Source organism: Diorhabda sublineata, chromosome X, assembly GCF_026230105.1.
Source record: "Diorhabda sublineata isolate icDioSubl1.1 chromosome X, icDioSubl1.1, whole genome shotgun sequence".
NCBI lineage: Eukaryota > Metazoa > Arthropoda > Insecta > Coleoptera > Chrysomelidae > Diorhabda > Diorhabda sublineata.
This window is the reverse complement of record NC_079485.1, coordinates 5,518,874-5,539,922: the sequence shown is the minus strand read 5'-3', so window position 1 is coordinate 5,539,922 and position 21,049 is coordinate 5,518,874. Positions and strand designations below refer to the sequence as shown.

Sequence of the window (21,049 nt, the reverse complement as noted above, 5' to 3'; positions counted from 1 at the left end):
TGAAAAAAATATAATTTGTTTCACCAAAGTATTTTGATCATAAAGACAGGAATAATAGTTTCGGGTCACAGAAGAATCAAAGGAAATAAAAAGACCGATACTATGACGAAGAAAAAAGAACGAATGTCGTTTATTGGCTCATTTCTGTGGTACAAGAAACGGCTCCTATAAGAGAAGTTTTTCGATCCTTCGTTAGATTCAAAGAGTATTTGGATCTCAGTAGAAGTCAACTCTAGCAAAAACTAACGAGTGTGGATTCTTTTGAGAGGGGAAGAAACTCTAGTTCACTTACGAGGATATATTGAAAAATTCTAAGCCTAGTATAGATCCAAACAAAATTTCAATGTGAAAATATTTCATTACTCAACGTATTATCCTCTTAATAATATCCCATTTATTACAGCGAACCTGCAACGTCTCTAGACCTTTCAAAAAAATGTTTCTTCTTGCTCTGCTAACCAGACCTCCACAACTTTTATTACCTCCTCGTTGAAAGAAAACTTTTTTTCAGTTGAAGAAAGACATGATAGTCAGAGTCGGAGCCAAATCTGGTGAATAAGGAGGGCGTTCTAGTAATTCAAACCCTAAATCACGAATGTTTTGCATAGCAACATGAGATTTGTTTACAGGGGCGTTGTCCTGCAAAAACAAAACGCCTTTGGATATATTTCCGCGTTTTTTCTTTTTAACTTTTTTCCGTAGAGTGGTCAGTAATGTCGAATAGTAATTTCCAGTTATTGTTTTACCCTTATCCAAAAAATCAATCATGATTACTCCAAGGCAATCCCAAAAAACTGAAGCAAGAACAATTCCAGCAGATTTTTGGATACGAAACTTCTTAGGTATTGGAGAATCAGAGTGTCGCCATTCTATCGATTGTTGCTTTATTTCTGAATCGTAGAAATGTACTTAAGTCTCATCCGTAGTAACAATTCGGTTTGAGAAGTCTACATCGTTTTCAAGTCGAGCACAGATCTAAAGCGATGCTTCTACCCTTGCATGCTTTTGGTCAACATTCAAACATTTGGGGATCCATTTTGCAGCAATTTTTCTCATGTCCAAATTGACGTAAACTATATGATGAACGAGTTCGTATGAAATATTCAGTACTCCAGATATCCGTTTTAGCCCAATTCGACGACCTGATAAAATCATGTCATGAACTGCATCGATATTTTCTGGGACTGACATAGAAACTGGCCTTCCCGCTCGGTCATCATCTTCAATGGAGAATTTACTTCTTTTGAAGCTTGCAGTCCAATTTTTCACGGTCGCATACGAAGGACATTGATAACGAAGGGTATTAAGCATATCTTCGTAAATCTGCTTACCTCTTAAACCTTTTAAATACAGGTACTTGATGATGGCTCGATACTCCAATTTTTTTATTTTCACAAATGTGGTGGACATCTTTTTTCTTTTAATTTATTGCGTAACTCTGGTTTACTTTTTTGGAGTCAAACTTTACACCGACAGTAATAAGTTATTGTTCGTTCCTATCGTAACGCAATATTTTGTTTATGCACGGAACTAACTAAGATATCAATACATCCTCGTAGTTCGTCATTGCAAGCATACGCAATAAATCCTTTGGATAGGAAACCTGTAAGAGAATCTAACCTCATTTGCTGAACAATATTTTAACACAAATGCAAGTCTGGTGGTTAGAGTAAGTAATAAAGAAATACGAGTATTGGTGTAGACAAAATCTGGATGAGAGAAGCTCGTACTCAGTATCCTATTGGAGTGAACGTTCCGAAATGGCACAGTTTCTAACAGAATTATTCAATACCTGATTTAAGACAAATTGTCTCATTCATATGATTTTATCCATATTTTTTTAGCGGAAATAAATTAAAATTAATTATTCACTACTTTGATTAAGATATGAAATTGATCAGATCGGTCTGTAAATCTTGAAAAAAGTTTTGGTGCAATTTGACCATTCGCTATTTTTTTGTCGAGAAATAAACAGAACACATTTTTGTGTTTCATTTATACTATTTTCAGTTATCAACTATATAAATCCAATAAGTAATTGATTTTATTACGGCCCTAAAACAAAAAGTAGATTGTTGAACAGAGAATTTAAAACCCTCTTAAAGGCGGTATCATGCGCTATACATTTTCCATATAAAGTTTCAAACGGGTTATTATTACCTCTAGTGAGTTGAAGAAGCAGGTGAAAAATTCTTTAAAAAATTGACCTACGTTTCTTTGCATTTTATAGGATAAGAAATATATCATATATATAATAAATATAAAAAACATTTAATATATAATCCATTTATCTAAGTTACTGATGGAAATATTGTTTTATAATACTAATAAATGTAAAAACCTACCCTAACAACGTCTATACAACAACTAGATTCACGTCGTCGCCATATTGAAACGTCAGAGGAAGAAAATTTCCAGACCGGATAATAAAATACTTAGTGATAAATCGCACTTAATTTTTACTAGCTGACCATATCGAAATCGAAAAAGTAGAAAGTTGTTAATTTAGCACACTGTACACGTCATATCGATGAAATGAACAATATCAGAAACGAAACGTCCGTTTTCGAGGGGAGGATGACATGAAGCAGGGTTGATAAGGTTGAAAAGGGGTTGGGAATACGACGCTGGCGCGGTGGTGGAAAAAGACAAGCGTTCGTGGAAAACTGTGGCAATGGTAAAGTGATTTATTCAAAATTCGTTGAAGCTCTTCAAAGTACATTGAAATAAAATACTAAATCGTCAGCAATATATTTTATATATACATACGCATGGCAAACAAAATAAGATATCAAAATAACGGTTTATTCAACAAAATAGTAATAACATACGTTCCGCATCAATCTCATTCATTTCATACTCCTTACTTTATCGTAGATATAGGGTGGTCAGTTAATAGAGAAGACAGGAATTTCAACTATAATGTTGATAGAGTAAAATATCTATAGAACAAATATGCGTCTGCGAAAGATCTACGATCGCAAAGAGAACTTGTAGAATGTCGAAATCTCTTATGCCTTAACACAGTAGAACCTCGATAAGATAAAGACCAAGGGAAACGTTAAATAACTTGAGTTATAGAGGTTTTTACTTACTAACTTACTATTCACACTTTCATTATTAAATAAGGAAGGGAAAATGTCACCCTTTGCATTACTGCTTTCAGTTTCATGTGCAAAGAAATGCTCCCGGAACGGAGGCTAAAATCTACTGATACATACATACAAATAAGTTACTGTATTTAGCCATTAAGTAAATACGCGTTATGGACCATAACAATGGTCTACAGGCAACTTTTTTTGTTTGTACTTCATTCAAAATCATTCATTGATAGATGATTCAATTTACAAAGATGGTCGTCGTTACAACTTTAAGTTACCGAGGTGGGACTCCGAGGGAGGGAGGGAACACAACATTTTATGAATTTATAGAAGTTATTACGTTAGAGAGGTTCAAGTTATCACTGTATTAGGTTTTTCATACAGATAGGCAATACTGCCTTTTTAATAAAGTAAATGGTCTCGAAAAGAAGCATAGAGTTAATAATAAAGATAGAGAGAGCGATGTATGGACCTTGTTCAAGTGCGTCTGAACTGCTGATAGAAAAAGAAAAACATCAATATACCACTCTTTATCTATTCTCATTGATTCGTTATGGCGTCGAAGTTTCGAGTGGTAAAAATGGCAAATACGCGGGAGGAATGACAAGTTTTGATGTTAATAGTAAACCGATGCTCTTTTCTTCTTTCCTAATAGTACAATTACACTTACATGCCGCTCCCTCTATCTCCAATATTAACTATATGGAAAGAAGTCCAACACTATCTCCATAGTTTTGGTGGTTTTCCTTGCATTATTATTATATGGCATTTGCAAATTTCACATTCGCTTGAACGCGGGTCCCTATTAATTCGGAGTGTTTGGTTTTTGGTCCTTATACAAATATATAGGATATAATGGAAAATTCTTAGCCTACTGAAGAACCAAACAAAAATTTCAATGTCAAAATATTTTGTTAACATATTCTCCTCTTAATTGGATACATTTATTACAGCGAACCTGCAACGTCTCGAGACCTTTAAACATGTTTCTTCTTGCTCTGCAAACCAGACCTCCACAGCTTTTATTACTTCCTCGTTGGAAGAAAATTTACGACCTTTTAAACCTTTTTTCAGTTGAGGAAAGAGATGATAGTCGGACGGAGCCACATCTGGTGATGGCAACATGAGATTTGTGTAAAGGGGCGTTGTCCTGCAAAAACAAATCACCTTCAGGTAGATTTCCGTGTCTTTTCTTTTTAATTTTTTTCCGTAGAGTGGTCAGTAATGTCGAATAGTAATCTTCAGTTATTGTTCTACCCTTATCCAAAAAATCAATCATGATTATTCCATGGCAATCCCAAAAAACTGAAGCAAGAACTTTTACCGATCGGTCATCATCTTCAATGGAAAATTTACCTCTTTTGAAGCTTGTAGTTCAATTTTTCACGGTCACATACGAAGGACATTGATCACCAATAGTATTAAGCTATCTTCGTAAATCTGCTTACCTCTTAACCCTTTTAAATACAGGTATTTGATGATACTCAAATTTTTCTAATTTCACAATTTGTGAATGAGTGACACATGTCACTCCAATTTTTGTTTGTACTCAGCAACACTGATAATAGGATGTTGTTAATAAGGGGGAGTTTTCATTCCAATATCTCTATTTAATAAATTTCAGCAATTTTACAATAAGTTATTTCGGGAAAAAATAGGTGGTTTTTTCAAGAAGGATAATTCTCCCGGTTCGTTTTGCAGAATCCATTAAGTTATGAACTATAAATATGTATCATATGGAATCTAACAAATACTGAAACGCGTCAAACAATGATTGTTGGCAAAAACATAGATAACCATTCAACAATTACTCCGAGGACTAAAAAACGATTAGTAACACAAATTTGGAGATGGATTATTTGTTTTTTACCCAACACTAGAATATATTTCTAAACTTAGAGAGTTTTCTAAATCTGAAAAGGAACAGTGACCTAAAACTTAATTACATTGTTCTCACCTAATATTCGGTGTTGGTAGAAGACCTATATGGTTACTCACACTTCACAAAATTATATATCGATTCTATTATCATATAAAAGTAAACGGTTAGTTTACAATAAAAATATATTATTCCAAGCAAAATAATATGGGTATATGAATATAGTGAAATATAGAAAACCTATGATTGTCTCCCTCGTCAATACAACCCTAACATATTAACAAAATACCAGTTTGCAGTTTTAATGATATTTTCAATATTTTATAATTTCTGTTTATCGTCGACCCTTCGGCGTCACATTCCCCCTTATATTCTGGAACGGACTCACATATTTATTATACACAAAGAGTCTCCAAAAAGAATGAAGATACAACAAAATGATGATTTTTGTATTTTTCGCCCTTTTCTGCTTTAAAAATTGCATTCATACAATTCGATTTACAGCGGGAGGATACTATTTCGTATTTCAAATTTAGTTTTAGTTGGCTTCCTTCTTTACATGATTATTGTTTAAGATCCTACAGTAATCTGTCTCTGTACTGAAGTATCATTTCTTATGATATCATTTTTTCATGCCGCGAATATCTTGGTGACCACTGATAACCCTTAAAATGTGAAAAATGAATATAACAATGAAGTTCTTTATAGACTTCTAGTAACCAATTTACGAGGTAGTCATCACACCAATAGGTTCGTTCTTATTTTCGCAATATTATAGTGATGTGAAGCTTTTTTATAGTCGACTTATCCTTATTTTGACTGAATTATATAAAAATTTCACGTGAACAAGTTATAAAAACACTGCAAGTGAAAATAATTTCAATGAAAATTTTGAAATAAACGAAAAATTTGAATTGGCGACAACGGTTTTTAGGGAAATAAATAAATTAGTATATATCTATTTTTCAAATGGTAATTTGTTAGGAATGGATTAAAATGAACAGTTTTATTTCCCTGAGAATACTTATATCGACCTCCAACCTCTGAACTTGAGTTAAATGAGACTAGCGGTAAACTAACAAATTTGTCAAGGACGATACGTACCTGTGAACAAGGTATTGATTCTTAATCTAATTGTGGAAAAAGTTCTTTCATTTATCACTCCCTAGATTTTATTACATAGCAAGAATGAAAGTATAGGATATAGAGATCTACAGGTGTTACACTCTTTATGTGATAGAGTTATAAATTTTTTTACTGAATTTGTCGTATTCCATGAACGTCGGAGGTTAAGTCAATATCAAAAAATAGCTAAGGATAAAAGCTCTAAGACATTATAAATGTAGTATAGTTCATTACTTATATATGTTCCCAAAAAAAAAACTAGTAAAATATGATGAGTCAATGCACAATACAATTAACCAATTGAGGCTGAACACAAAAGACTGTTGTTTACGTTTCGGGTTCATATGCTTAGACCCATGATTCGTCGCCTGCAACGATCTTTTGAAGCACCGCGATTGATTTTTTTGAGCATTTCATTGCATCCATTGAAACAAGTTATTTTTTGAGCGGTTGTCAAATTCAAACATCTTTTTGACATCCAAATGTTCATGCAGTATTGAAAGTGGAATTTATGCCTAAGTATGCTTCAATCTTACATGTCTTGCAATATCAGTTTACGCAAAGCATCGATGTTTTCTGGCACAACAACCGATTTAAATTATAACAGCCCTCATGGATAATATTGTCACTTTTCCGTCAAATTCTATAAGCAGCTCACAGTTATCACCAGATATTTTCGCGAAGTCACCATTAGAAGTTAGTTGATAGCTGTATCGAGTAAAATATCACGCAAATGTGTTAATTCTTACGACTTCTTTTGTTATATTTACGGTGCGAATAAACACCTAAAAGCAAAAAAAAAGGCTCTCACACCTTCAATTAGGAAGTGCTATCGTGCATATTTCAACGTGGATATTCGTAACCCGGATACATATTGGGCGCCACACATCTGCTGTATCTCATGTCACAGAAATTTGACTGGTTTGTTTAATAGACAATATCTTTTAGCAATGCCTTTTGTTAAACCAGTGATATAGCGCGAATCTATCAATCTATCAATCACATACGGACATACGTAATTCTGTAACAAAAACAATCCCTCATTCGGAAGAAGTTTTTGTACCTTCTCCAGTTTATGTTAAAGAAAGTTCTGAAAGCAGTTCTGAAAACGAAGTAATCGAAACAGAATTTACAGCTCCTGCCTGCACCGCATTTGTCTAACTAATTGGAGCTTAATGATTTCATAAAAGATTTGGATTTGCCTAGAGAAAAAAGCTGGAATATTAAGTTCAAGAATGAAACAGTGAAATCTGCTGATGGGAGTTGGAGTTACCGTATACCGTAAACGTCACAGTTCATTTATCGATTTGTTTTCTACGACTTAGTGTACTGTAATGACATTGAGGTTTGATATTAAAGCTGGGTTAAGAACAGAAGTCAGAGGAACGGAAAAACCTCGGAGACCATTGATTCCTCCGAGTCAAGTCTAAAGGCTGTACGTACTGCGTACTTCCGTAACAGAAATAAATTATCATCACTACATTTAACTTACGAAGCTCACTCAAAAGAAAGATAGAATACAGCGAATACTACTACTACAAACTGGCTACAAGAAATACTGTTGATTTTTATGCGAGTGGAACACCCGGGAGTGAAATGAACATTATGTAAGAGCAATATGGCCACCAAGAACTGTTTACACTCCTGGGCAACAAATTGTGAAAAATGAATCTTTAGTTAACCCCATAAAGATAATATTACCACCTATGAAAATATAATTAGGGCTAATAAAAAATTTTGTGAAAGTCACGGACAAAGGTGGAACTGGTTTCAAATTTTTTCTGGTAATACATACAGGTAAATTAATAAACGAAATTTGTTGACATTTCTAGCATTGTACGAACAAAGTTTTGATCAATGTACTAAATTGGTAAAAATGTGATTAACAGGTATAAAAGATTTCATGGATTAATTTAAAAAATGCAAATTAACAGAAAGAAATGAGTAGGAGATAAGGCGGTGAAGGGAGATGAAAAATCCGGAATGTGAGTATAAAGAAGAATGGAGTGCATACACTGGACCAATTATTGTGAATGAAATTAAGTGTCAATATCATTTGGATAACACTTTTGTAAATCATTAGATTCTAAAAAGTTTTAACACCATTTGTTTAACATATATGTAAATAATTAGAATATTGGGGCTGCAGTTATCACTTCTCACGAAGCTACTAAAATTATCTGATGTAAGCAGAAGCAGTATGCAGCAGAAATATACGCTACAAGCTTTGGTCGAAATTAAATCGTCAAACCTACAAAAAACTATAATAATAACAAACTCCTTAAATGCCCCGAGTTCATTGTAGTGCGTTGGGTATCAAGATATCTTGTCTATGAACGTCCCAAAACACGTTTCCGTTGCTATTATAGTTTTTGTGCAGTAGCGGTTGGAAACGAACTTGTTTTTTTCTCGTACCAAAAACCATGTGTGTATCAATCTCAAATTTATCGTTAAATTGAAAAAAACTTGACTGAGTGCTATAAATTGTTGCAAGAGGCCTATGGGGACAATTCTTTATCTCGTGCGCGTGTTTTTAATTGTTGTAAGCGCTTTATTGAGGAATGTGAGACCAAATCACAATTCAAGGCAATGTTGATCGTTTTTTTCAACATAAATGGTATCGTGATGGCTGAATGGGTTCCGGAGGGTCAAACTGCCAACCAGACTTACTATTTGTGAGTTTTGGCTACACTGCAAGAACGAGTTCGTAAAAAACGGCCCGAATTGTGGAAGAGCAACTCGTGGATTTTCCGTCAGGACAACGCACCTGCCCATAACGCGCTATCTGTGAAGCAGTATTTTGCCAGCAAGCGCACTCCAATGCTCGAATACTCGCCGTACTAGCAATATTTGCATAAGACATGTTGAGCAGAATCATCATATTTTGAGGTCTAGAATCTACAGTTCAGAGATTGGTCATTCTTAATGAATCACCCTGTATAATGAATAATGCAGTCCATAGTGATTAAGAAAAAATTTCGACGTGGATATCTGTAAGTATTTATTATAAATCTGTTTATATTTATCAAATCTATCGCTAATATCCAACATGGTTGCAACGAGAAATTAAAAAAAAAATTGGATACAAAAATTCAATCAAAATTTTTATTGGTTCATCAAATAGCCCAATAGGACAAAAAATTATAAACATAACATTATGTATTTCAATAAACATAACTCCATATTTTTTGTTGGGCCATTTTATAGAATATGAAATTTTTATGATTTCACTCAGGATAAGAAAGAGGTTTGACAGGAAGCGTATAGCCAGTTCCTACCATTGTACAACGAGGTCATTTAAAAAGTCGCGCTCTGTATCGTGGTATAAATTGGCGAAGAGAATTAGGCGTAAATAAACGACAATTCCTATCACGATGCAGCGCTTTCCTCGGAAGCACGGTATGTGTAAATAAGGGGTTAATAAGTCTAGGTAAGTTTAGGAAGTTATAATGATTAATAAGGCTATGGTAAGTTTATGTTATTTATTGTATTATAACACATATTACGTACATAGTTCTAAATATTAAAATAAATTAAAAATGGAGTTTTAACAAAATACAATAAAAACTAAACTAGTGCTGTGAACCATGTGACTTTGCATTTGGTTGTTCGTTAAAAATATTAAGGGCAAGATTTCTTTTTATTTTGTTTGGTCTTCCTAATTCATTGGACGACCAGACTGAATCCGTTTCGCCTCTGAATGCAAACCTGGTCTAACTTTGTGCCGTGATACGGAAGTTGGCTGGACTCCATTCTACTTGGGCTAGAGTTTTAATTTTAGCTAATAAATTAATTAATTTTTTAATGGCGTTGGTCATACTAGGCGATCCATTGAAGTAAACATCTTCAGTTATCCTCAAAAAATGTTGCGAAAGGTTTTGCACAACTTCTTGATGCATCATTTTAAAATCAACATTTTCAGTAGACCGTTTTTGTGTATTAATATCGTTGTCTATTTCATCAAATTTTTCGATCATTCTAGGTTCAGCTAACATATTCTGAGAATCATCGTGAATATCATCCATGTTTTTAAAAAACTCTGCGGGAATGTTTTCTCCTAATGCAAGTTTAGCTAAATCTTGTTTATCATCTTTTGTTAACAATGGTGCCGTGTGTATTCTAATGCCGTATTTTTCCTGAACTGCGCACAAGTGTTTACAAAAACGACCACGTTGACCAAACGGACAATCACAATTTTGCAATATCAGTGTATACTGTATAGAGTTGTTCATTGTCCGATTGTGATGTCATCAAGTAAACGTTTTTTTCATTTTTATTTACACGCATACCTTCAATGTTTTTATAAAATTTTTAAGTATGCAAGTTTGTCTGAAGTGTGCTGCGTATTAGCGTATTCTAAAAGCCGTCTCTTATGATAATTTTCGAAAACCTTAACCATAAAGTCAATTAAAGCAGGAGAATTAAAAGATCGACAGCGTTCTAATACAATGTCTTTAAATATGCGGATTGATGACTCCACATAATTATTCGTGTTGTTTCCTCGAGTAATTAAGTTATTGCGGAAATGCAAGCACCATTCTTGACGACGGCTCCAATATGCCTCAAGATAAATTCTTAAATTTTGGTAAACATTATCGTGGCAATATTCTTGAATTAAGTTTTGAAAATATTCCGTACATTCTTCATCGGCATTCGCAAAAATCACTAATCTAAACGCTAACATATTTTTTTTTCTATCTGTTTTTCCTATGGAATTATGGGAATCCCACAACCACCGCCCAAAGGCTTGACAAACGTGGGATGTGACTGTGGAAAAACCGCTTTTAAGGCATTCCTTTCAGAAGTGCTATCATCAGTTAAAAAAATTCCAGGAAAACCTTGCCCTCCAAAACTGTTTGGTCCTAATGCTTCTTTAACCGTCGAAAATGCTAATGTATAGTTGCTTTCGCTCTGTGCTGTATGCAAAGTCTACAAAAACGACTTCCTGAGCGCAACGACATTCATGGGCCCTTTTCATTATGGGCATGAAAACTGTTATAATTATAGGATTTTCACGAACAAGGACAGTAACACCCTTCTCCAAAAAAATCATATTGCTTTTCCTGATACTACACTTTTTTCATCGCGATCCCCATAGTATGTATGCCTGAAAAAGAAAATCATTTACAAACTATATTTATCAGTAATTATTAACAGTAATATCTAAATATTTAACAATTTTTTCAACTGACTTCCATTTATCATATAAATATTTAATTTGCCTCTCCCGTGGGCAAGTAAAATCGGCAGTTTTGTGTCTTCTATGGTTTCTATAAGGCTTATTTCATGAAATGCTCTGGATGCACTAGCGGTCATTCCACCTTCAAAATATTTTAAAAATATATCTTCTGTATTTTTATCCATCCTTAAGTAGCTAAAAGCTTCAGCCACTTGAACATTATGTGTGTGCTCAAAATTTATCTGTTATAATAGGAATAGGATTATTTTAGTTTTTCTTAAAAAAATGTCATTTGAAGTTTATAAAAAAAATTTTAGGATATAATGAGGGCGAAAAGACCTTTCAAATAAGGAGAAAAGCTCTACATAGGTGCATACTTCTCGTTGGACTACTCTGTTTGTAAGCCTATTTAAAGTTAGTGGCTTTTAGTCAAATGAAAATGAATACAAAATTGGTAAGCGAAGTAAAAAAAAATAATAGTAGACAAGTAAAACTTACAGTAATTACCATATTAAGTCCTCTCTTGAGTAAAGGATCATTCCTTATGGAGTTCCGATTCATTTTTTTCACAACAATTTACTGTAGCACCACATGATTTATCACGGACACGTTCACTTCTTTTTTTATTTCTAAGTTTATTAAAAGCGCTATGTTGACAATCATATGATATACGATAGTCGTGCTTCTGTGGGTTAGGACATGTACGACGAAGAATCGAATTTATGTGCGTTGATTCACTAAATGATGTTATAAATTGTTGACATGCCAATTGTGATGTTCTGCTTCTAATAATGCTACATTGTAGTATAGCATGAAAACAATCCTTATTATTAGGTTCTTGTCTAAACTACACAGTAATAGTTCAATAACATTATAACACTCTAAAGTACGTAATAGCTCCTTATAATCCATTGTCACTTTTTGTTTCGAATCGTGGTGCTCTACAAACACTAAGTAAAACAATAAAATGAGAATCTGACGAGCGTATACCTACAGCGTGATTCTCATTGATGAATTCGACGTCGTACGTTTTTTTTTTGATTAATGTAAACCAGAACTAGCTATACGCTGACAGGAAAACGGTAATTTTTGATATTTGAAACGTCCCTACGGTGATTATATTGTTAGTTCATTTCATATTGTATGTCATATGTCAAAATTTTACGTAAAACTAACAGAAACATATAAAGAAAACTGTTTTCGTTATTGAGTAAATATTAATTAAAAAAATTACAAGCATTAATTGATGATTATTTCTTATTTTTTACAGCGGTAGAGTAACTTTTACAATGAAAGTCACCTTCCGTCAAACCTCCCTCGTATATATGCCATAAATACTACAAAGGCATGAAATACAGAAAGATCCACCCAAAAATGTCAACATAAATAAAAAGTAATTTATGACAACCAGGAAACCTATAAAAAGGGGAGAGTTGAGTGGATTGAATATAAAGGAATTTCCTTGACAGAAAATATATTTATCCATGATATTCGTTACTGTTAAATCCATGCGCTTGACCCTACTCTCGAAGCAGTATTTAACTCCAATTTGGTGTTATCAAAATTACAATCTGGGATGCATCACCTTTTATTCGGAACTGAAAGTTTTCATAGTTTCCAATTAAAAAAAAAACATCTATACGAAGAATGATATTTTTGGAGTTCGACCATGAGTTGCAGAAGGGATATTTTTTTATCAACTTTATAACTTTCTATCAGAACAAAGTAGAACTCAAGCATTAGTCAATCAATTCAGAGTGATTCAACCTGTGCTCACAGAGTATGGATGTGTTGACAGGAGTTAAGAATTGCAAACTATGACTAACAGTGACTAAGGTAATAATGGTGTGCAATAAATAGGTTCATTATATTAATTTTTTGTAATCAGGTATTTATAAATAACGATTTTATAAAAACGGCTCCGTTTGAAAGGTCTAATACACTTTTAGACCCAATATAGTGCAGAAAAGCTCGAAAGATTGTTATTCGCATACATTGCTGTATATAACATAACATCAGTACTTTCAAATTAATTGATATGGTATGATATAATTACTTACTCACGAGTGTGTAACGGAGGTTATTATTTACGAGGTTTACAGCACAAATTTCATACGATATAATATTGTTCATTTGAACATAGTTATCGAAAATTATAATAATCGTATAATATCTCCATAATAATCAACACAAAAATTTTTGTACGAGTTTAACAAATATTGTAACTAATGTTACAAGAAGATGGTTATTCATTTATAGTTCTCAATAATCCTTGTTGCCAGTTCAAAATTCATTTGCCATATTTTATAGTTACTTTCACTTTTTCCGTAACAAATTTGATAAGGTAACATTTTCTATATCTTTTTTAAGTTGGTTTTTTAATTTAATTCAACTAAAATATGAAAACATTGAGAAACCTAAATAAACGATAAGGTTTGAGACAAATTCATTTTGATTCAAAATCTATTTCAATTAATAAATTGTTGCTACAACCATTGTACGTTAAGGGCCGCTTGACATGATGCAAGACAATATACAAGGAATTGCATGCAATTTATTGCAAGGTCAATATATTGCTTAGATGAATACTGCATGTCGCTTGATAGTATGCAAGTTTCTTGCCACATCATGGTTGCCACTAATCAAAATTCCTTAAGTAAACAATTTCCTAACCTCAAATTTTATTTAGTATTTGTGTGCGGTTTGGAAATGAAAATAACAATGTTAGGTGAAATAAACAAGCAAACAGGTGTCAGTGCATAACTAGCAATAATTATCTCTTGTCTACCTTGTTTCTAGAGTCTGATAGACATAAAAAAGCACCCAGACAATGGTGGGCCAGATATGTTTAGCTATAGATTAAGAAGAGAAAACATACAAAAATTATTTGAGAATGTATGAAGAAACAGTTAAAAACATAAAAAGTAAGATACGAGGATGTATTGATATCTAGTTAGCCTAGACCAGTTCCATGCATAAATAAAATATTGCGTTACCATAGCAACAAACAATAACTTATTAGAAGTGTCAATGTAAAGTTTGACGTCAAAAAGGAAACGAGAGTTACGCAATAAATTAAAAGAAAAAAGATGTCCACCGAAATTGTGAAAATCGAAAAATTGGAGTATCGAGCCATCATCAAGTACCTGTATTTAAAAGGGTTCAGAGGTAAGCAGATTTACGAAGATATGCTTAATGCCCTTGGTGATCAAAGCCAGTTTCTGTGCCAATCCCCGAAAATATCGATGCAGTTCATGGCATGATTTTATCAGACCGTCGAATTGGGCTACAACGGATATCTGAAGCACTTGAATATTTCATACGAACGCGGTCATCATATAGTTCACGTCAATTTGGACATGAGAAAAATTGTTGCAAAATGGATCTCCAAATGTTTGAATGTTGAAAAGCGTGCAAGTGTAGAAGCATCGATCTGTGCTCGATTTGAAAACTATGTAGACTTCTTAAACCAAATTGTTACTATGGATGTGTATTGGGTACATTTCTACGATCAAGAAACAAAGCAGCAATCGATGGAATGGCGACACTCTGGTTCTCCAAGATCTAAGAAGTTTCGTATCCAAAAATCTGCTTCAGTTTTTTGGAATTGCCATGGAGTAATCATGATTGATTTTTTGGATAAGGGTATAACAATAACTGGAGATTACTATTCGACATTACTGACCACTCTACAGAAAAAAATTAAAGAGAAAAGACGCGGAAATCTATCTAAAGGTGTTTTGGTTTTGCAGATCTCAAGTTGCCATGCAAAAAATTCGTGATTTTGGTTTTATAAAACAAAACCTGCCAATAGTCAGGAATTAAAAGATAGGATTACCACAGAGATAAGAAGAATTGAGCAATAAGGGATGTTGCAAAATGTATTGCAAGTTTAAAAATCGCATGGCTTGTTGTATTGAAGTAAATGGACAACCTTTTGTGCATCTGCTGTAATTGCCTTTACTGTTTAATGTTTTCTAAAATCCCTTATTTTTCTACTTCACGAATGTGGATCTACTTCTAACATGATACAAACATTTAGAGATTTATCTTCAGTTGAGGGTTTTCTGCGCCATGATTTGGAAAAATATTTTACTGTACCAGTTTCGTTAAAATGTTTACTAACTTACTGACACTAAATCTGGTTAATAGATTTGTATTAGCACATAAATTATTAAAGAATATTCAAATTCAACGAGTTTATTCAATCGTAGCCGTCTAAATGTACAATATTTATTGTACTTTGGTGAACATACTGTAAATGTACCTATAACTCCGAAATTATGGCATTTAGGTATAGAGAATATTACATAAAAAATAATCAGTATTTCTTAAGGATTTCTAAAAACACAAAATATATAGGGTGATCCATTTCAGATAACAAAGAAAAATCTGACAACAATGTAGATACCGCCATAATACCGGTCGTATCACAAGATCCTTGCGCACAAATATGTATAAAAATCGTACAAGCTGTTTCAGATATAATTTAGGCGTTCCATACATAAAACTCTCTGTATGGAAAAGTGTGTAAAGTTTCTCACGACTCTCCCTGTATAATGCAAATTAAACTTCACTTACACAATACAAAGTTAAAGAAATACAAAGAACTACATGAAGTACAAAATGGCCGTCAGTGAGAAGAGATTTTTGCTGCTACACAATTGGGTTCCGTTTTTAAATTCGAATATTTATGTCACTTGTTATGAGATTCATAAAATAGTTTGAGAAGTGCTTGGGACCGATGGTATTTAACAATAAGCAAATATATAACGCAGGAAACACTCTCTGTCAGAGTTGGTATCAATATCAGGCCAAATTATACTTTATTTGTTGTCATTCACAAAAATTATGTATAATTTGGTTTAGAAAATATGTTTTTGTAGATTATTATCGGAAATCACAATTTGTAGTATATTTTCAACGTTGGCAAACAGCCTTAAAGCACTAAATTCTATTTAATTCTATTGTTCTAGTTGATATTGAGAAAAATCGACAAATTTATTCTGTATTTATTCTATAACAATAACATAATTTTCAATAAGTCACATCTTTTTTGTTGTAATGGGTTACAAAATTATTTACTATGTTTTAACTTTGACAAAACCTTGGAACTATGCCAAGCGTAAACAAGTAGAAGAGAAATGTTATATTATTATGGACCTTCTGTCGTTATCTCAAAAAAAAAATAGTTCGTAAACTGGCGCCTTATACTGTTCGACCTTGGCACATTGGCATCATAATTTTAATGCTTCCAGAAAAAAACTCCACAAGCTGCAGGAAGATACCCTAAACACATCCTAAATAATAAAAAAAATTTAGTCGAGTAGATATATACCACCTGTGGCTCGTTCCGTAAAAAAATATCGTTCCGTATGTGTTTCAAAATGTTTTAAAATAACTGACAACAAATAGGAAAGACTAAGTGCAACGATGTAACAAATTTCATTTCCGTCGAAGTTAAGAATATGACTCAACGCGCGAAAGAATATAAACAGTGGCGTAATCGACTGACTCCAGATCAGTGAAGGCGCTGCTGAACACTGGATGGCGCTGCAGTCGTTCAATGGAGTTCTTGAAATCAGCAGAAAACACGGACTTTTAAGGTTCAAAACAGGGGAAAGTTGATCCAGAACACTGGCAACCCTGCTCCAGACCGTATTTGAATTTGTAAACTTTCATTGCAACGAACAATTGACATCGTGTTTGCCTACCTGTACGCTTGTCCGCCGTGGTTTTATCTGAATTCGGACTGAATTCTTTGAGGTAACGCGGAACGGTAGGTTGTAATATCTGACCTCTCACAGTGTATATTTAGTTTTCAAACTAAATTACGACTTTTTCAAAAGGACAACAAAAATAAAACATTTTGCCACTTTCCTCGAATTAAAAAAACTGTTCCAATATTAAACAAGAAATACTCAACGAATATATAAAACAGCTAGAAGGAATATTGACGGAATTCCAAAACAGACTTGAAAATTTTGAAATCGTCTCTTGATTTTTTTCTAAATCCATTTGAAACTAACATAATTCAAGATGAGTATTCCATTTCCAATATAATTATGACCCAAAAAGCATCTGGAGAATTAGAATTAGTAGAGATGCAAGAAGATCAAGCTCTACAATTAAAATATAAGCCGACGCCGATTACTGAATTTTGGAAATTTGTACCAGAATCGAAGAAGCTAATTTCGTTATAGCATTAGTTCTGCTTTTGTTTGTGTCTAGTTGACAAATAAGCCTGAGTTTATTGATGTGGAGATACCTAAAATGGGTATATTGGAAGGATAGTAGATGGGTATGCCTAGGAGGCTAGAAATATGTATACCTCACACCATTTACCAAACTATTCATTAAACTACATCTTCGTTCATAAGCAACTGATATCTTATTTAAATCAGCAAATATAGCTGGATAGCCTAAGCTCTGAGAACTTGACAAGTTAATGAACACGATAAATGAAGAAATGAAATTTTAATTTGTCTGTGAAATAATCCATATCTATATTTGATGATAGGACTATAGCAAATTTCAACTCACCACTGTCGCTTCAGATTGCGGAGCACTGGAACAATTCTTATTTACTATGAGGTAGTTATATTACATACGTTTGAAAAACAGCGAGAAACAAGATAAAAATCTACATGAAGAGGACAAGCAGCAGAGGTCCTGGTGGCAATATCATAAATGATATTCAGAAAAAGAAGAGACAACTCATTGAATATAAACACAATCTTCAACTATCTAAATGCTTATCAAACCAAGAAATAATAATTATACAAACATTATATTGGAAAACCACAACAGAAAAAATATATTTATAGATATGCAAATATAAATTTCTTATTACTGAGACCTTTTATATATGTTTATGTTTTTAAATCGTCTTGATTTTAGGTCTCTTCTGTTATAAAAGTATATAAATATTTTTATAAAAGTTTTTATAAAAATATGATTTGACACTAACAATTTGCATATTTATATTAATCAATAGATCACCTACATCATGAATATCTGAATAAAAATAAAATAAAAATTTATTTCTTCCTTAATTTTTCATCTCAAAAATATGTAGCAGTCATCAAAATATGTAAACAGCCTCACAATTAGTACAAGGCAATTGATATATAATATTACTTCATTGTTTTTTGGTGTTATATTTTAGTTAAGTGAAATATTAGAATAATGTATTATGTCCTTGTACCAATTGTGACCTGTCTACATAGAGCAGACATCTCAGTATTTAGAAAATAATCTAAAAGGTCATCAATATGATAAAAAAATAAAACTGCATTAAAAAACCACGAAATATCAAAAAAAACATAAATTCAATTATAAAGATTCAAAAATTCTTGAAACGAACCTAATACATGAAAAAAAGAAAATTTTTAGATGGTTCACATTTATGAGAACAAAAAAGCTATAAATGATAAAAAATACCTAAATAAGTTAAGTAAAATTTTTAGCTTTATTTTGTAAATTCTAATACAACTGAATAATTTAATTGATGCCTGCTACATATTTTTGAGATGAGAAACTAACTATCTTCCAAAAATTATTTAAAGAACAACTAATTTTATAACAGAAGAGAATCCAAACAATCAATTGTTATAAAATATATAATAATTTTACAGAAAACTAAGTGAACTAAAGTTTTGCTTAATGGATAAAAAATGCAGGGTGAAAGAAAAACATCCGATAAATTATTGTCAATAGCTTGGCAATAGGCAGTTTGACTGAAAATATGAAAAAAAATTAATGCCAGGTGTTGATCATGGCCAAAACTGCTAATACAAGAAAATTGCTTTCTTGCATTAAACAATGAACAGATATTTAAAAATATTTTTTGATATCTAGAACCTACTACCTTAATTTCTTACGGTTTCAAATTATCTCATAAAATGATTCTACTCAATACAGACCAATCTTATGCCTACGAACTACTACAAAATATTAACATCCCATTTAAGTCATGATATCACAGAGGATACAAAGAGAACTTATGATTTAGTTGATCTTCATATAAACAAGCTTCACACAAAGGCAGCCAAATTGAAGAGTAGGATTTATAATATAACATATCATACAGGAAAAAGCGATCACAACTAATAACACAAAAAAAGTGATTATCAAGCACTCAAATATTGTTTCTGACAAATGTAAGGGCACATATCATCTGATGTCTATCCATAATGACCACTGATAATCTACACAAATATAAACAGTTATGTAAATTGTATAGCAAAATCTGGCAGATTAATTTATATCCATTTTTCTTATTACATATGCATACAGTTATTATTAACAGGAGGTAAACAACTGATAAGTCAGGTGTAAGAACTGTGGGTCTCAATATCAAAGTCTATAGGTTAGCATAGATAGCAAAGCAAATATTGATTCATAGAAAGTGATAATGTATCACAATTTTACAATAAATATAGAATCGATTGTTAAAGTACACATTGTATCGATATAAGTAAACAAAATATTTTCAACTGATGTAGAACAAGGGAAATTTCTTATTTCTTAGACCTTTTGATATGTTTATATTTCTAAACTGTCTTTTCAGGTCTCTTTTGATAAAGACTGGAAGTAGTCGAAACGTCAAAATTTTTATTTGTCTTCAAAAGAATAAAAATAACTAATTTCAAATCAATTGATACCTAAAATCGAGATAATTTAGAAACATGAACAAGTGAAATTTTGATGCAGTAACCCAAAATAAGTTGAGTAGGTATAAACTTACTTTTAAGCAATATACTATCAAAGGACAGCATATTCTTGAAAAAATGTTTATTTTTCAGTTATATCCATGAAACATCGATGAAAAAATATTACAATATCAGATCTGAATGATACGATTGATAATACTTTTGTTGTTCAATAAAAAATATTAATATACCAAGTAACCTTCACTATTGTTATGGAATACATATAAATCAATTTAATAAAATAATCGAAAACATTTTTGGCTCATCCATCTATTTTGATAACTATAATAATAAAATAAAAATAAAATGATAATAATAAATTGAATATTGTGTACTCTTAAACAGGGGTATAATCAGTTATCCCGTAAATTATCGAATTTTTCTGTGTAAAATCAATAGTGAATTGTCCTAAAGTTAACACTTACCCATTTTAATATTATGAACACAGCGAGTGAATGTATCCAAATCACTTCATAATTTAATTAAGTAACCATTTCAAATACACAAAACTAGAAAACATCGCAACTTTTCCGGAATGAAATTATATAAATTAGGTTAAGTATGTTTACATTGATTTTTTCTTCTTTTTTTGGGTAACCTTTGACCCGACTGGCTAGAGTGAGCGCAACAATTAATTTTTCATGTACAGGTTCACATTTTCCTACTTGAAGCTATAATTTGATATAAACATTTCCTTTCGGAATTATTTATAATGATATTATTTATCGAAATGGTTATTTCATTTCTCCTATCGAATAATTAATTAGCCGACATCGACCGTGACAGGACTCGAACCTGCAATCTTCGGATACGAAGTTCGAGACCTTACCCATTAGGCCACACTGTTTAATTAATAAAATAATTCATCTTTGATGGAGCACCAGTATTTCAATTAATTTCTAGGCTCAACTACGCGCATTTTGTGAAAACCTCACGGACGTCATATTATTAATTATTATTAAATGCAAGGCAAACGCTGGATAATAAAAAACGGCAAAAATGAGGTAAAGTTGCACATTGAGATTTTGTGATTTGAAGAATCCTTCAGTTA

The 21,049-nt window shown here is 32.3% G+C and overlaps 1 protein-coding gene across 2 annotated transcripts in view; it reads right to left on the bottom strand.

The window, feature by feature from the left end:
• The window catches only part of LOC130451676 (ATP-binding cassette sub-family A member 10-like), a 51,522-nt gene extending 30,913 nt beyond the window's left edge, over positions 1 to 20,609 (bottom strand). Inside the window, exon 1 of one of the 2 annotated variants that reach the window (XM_056790850.1) lies at positions 20,424 to 20,609. In XM_056790850.1, coding sequence (XP_056646828.1) covers positions 20,424 to 20,427 — 4 coding nt within the window. In that variant the 5' untranslated portion in view covers positions 20,428 to 20,609. The remainder of the gene's footprint in view (positions 1 to 20,423) is intronic. The other variant, XM_056790849.1, reaches the window with a different exon arrangement.
• Positions 20,610 to 21,049: the final 440 nt, after the last annotated feature.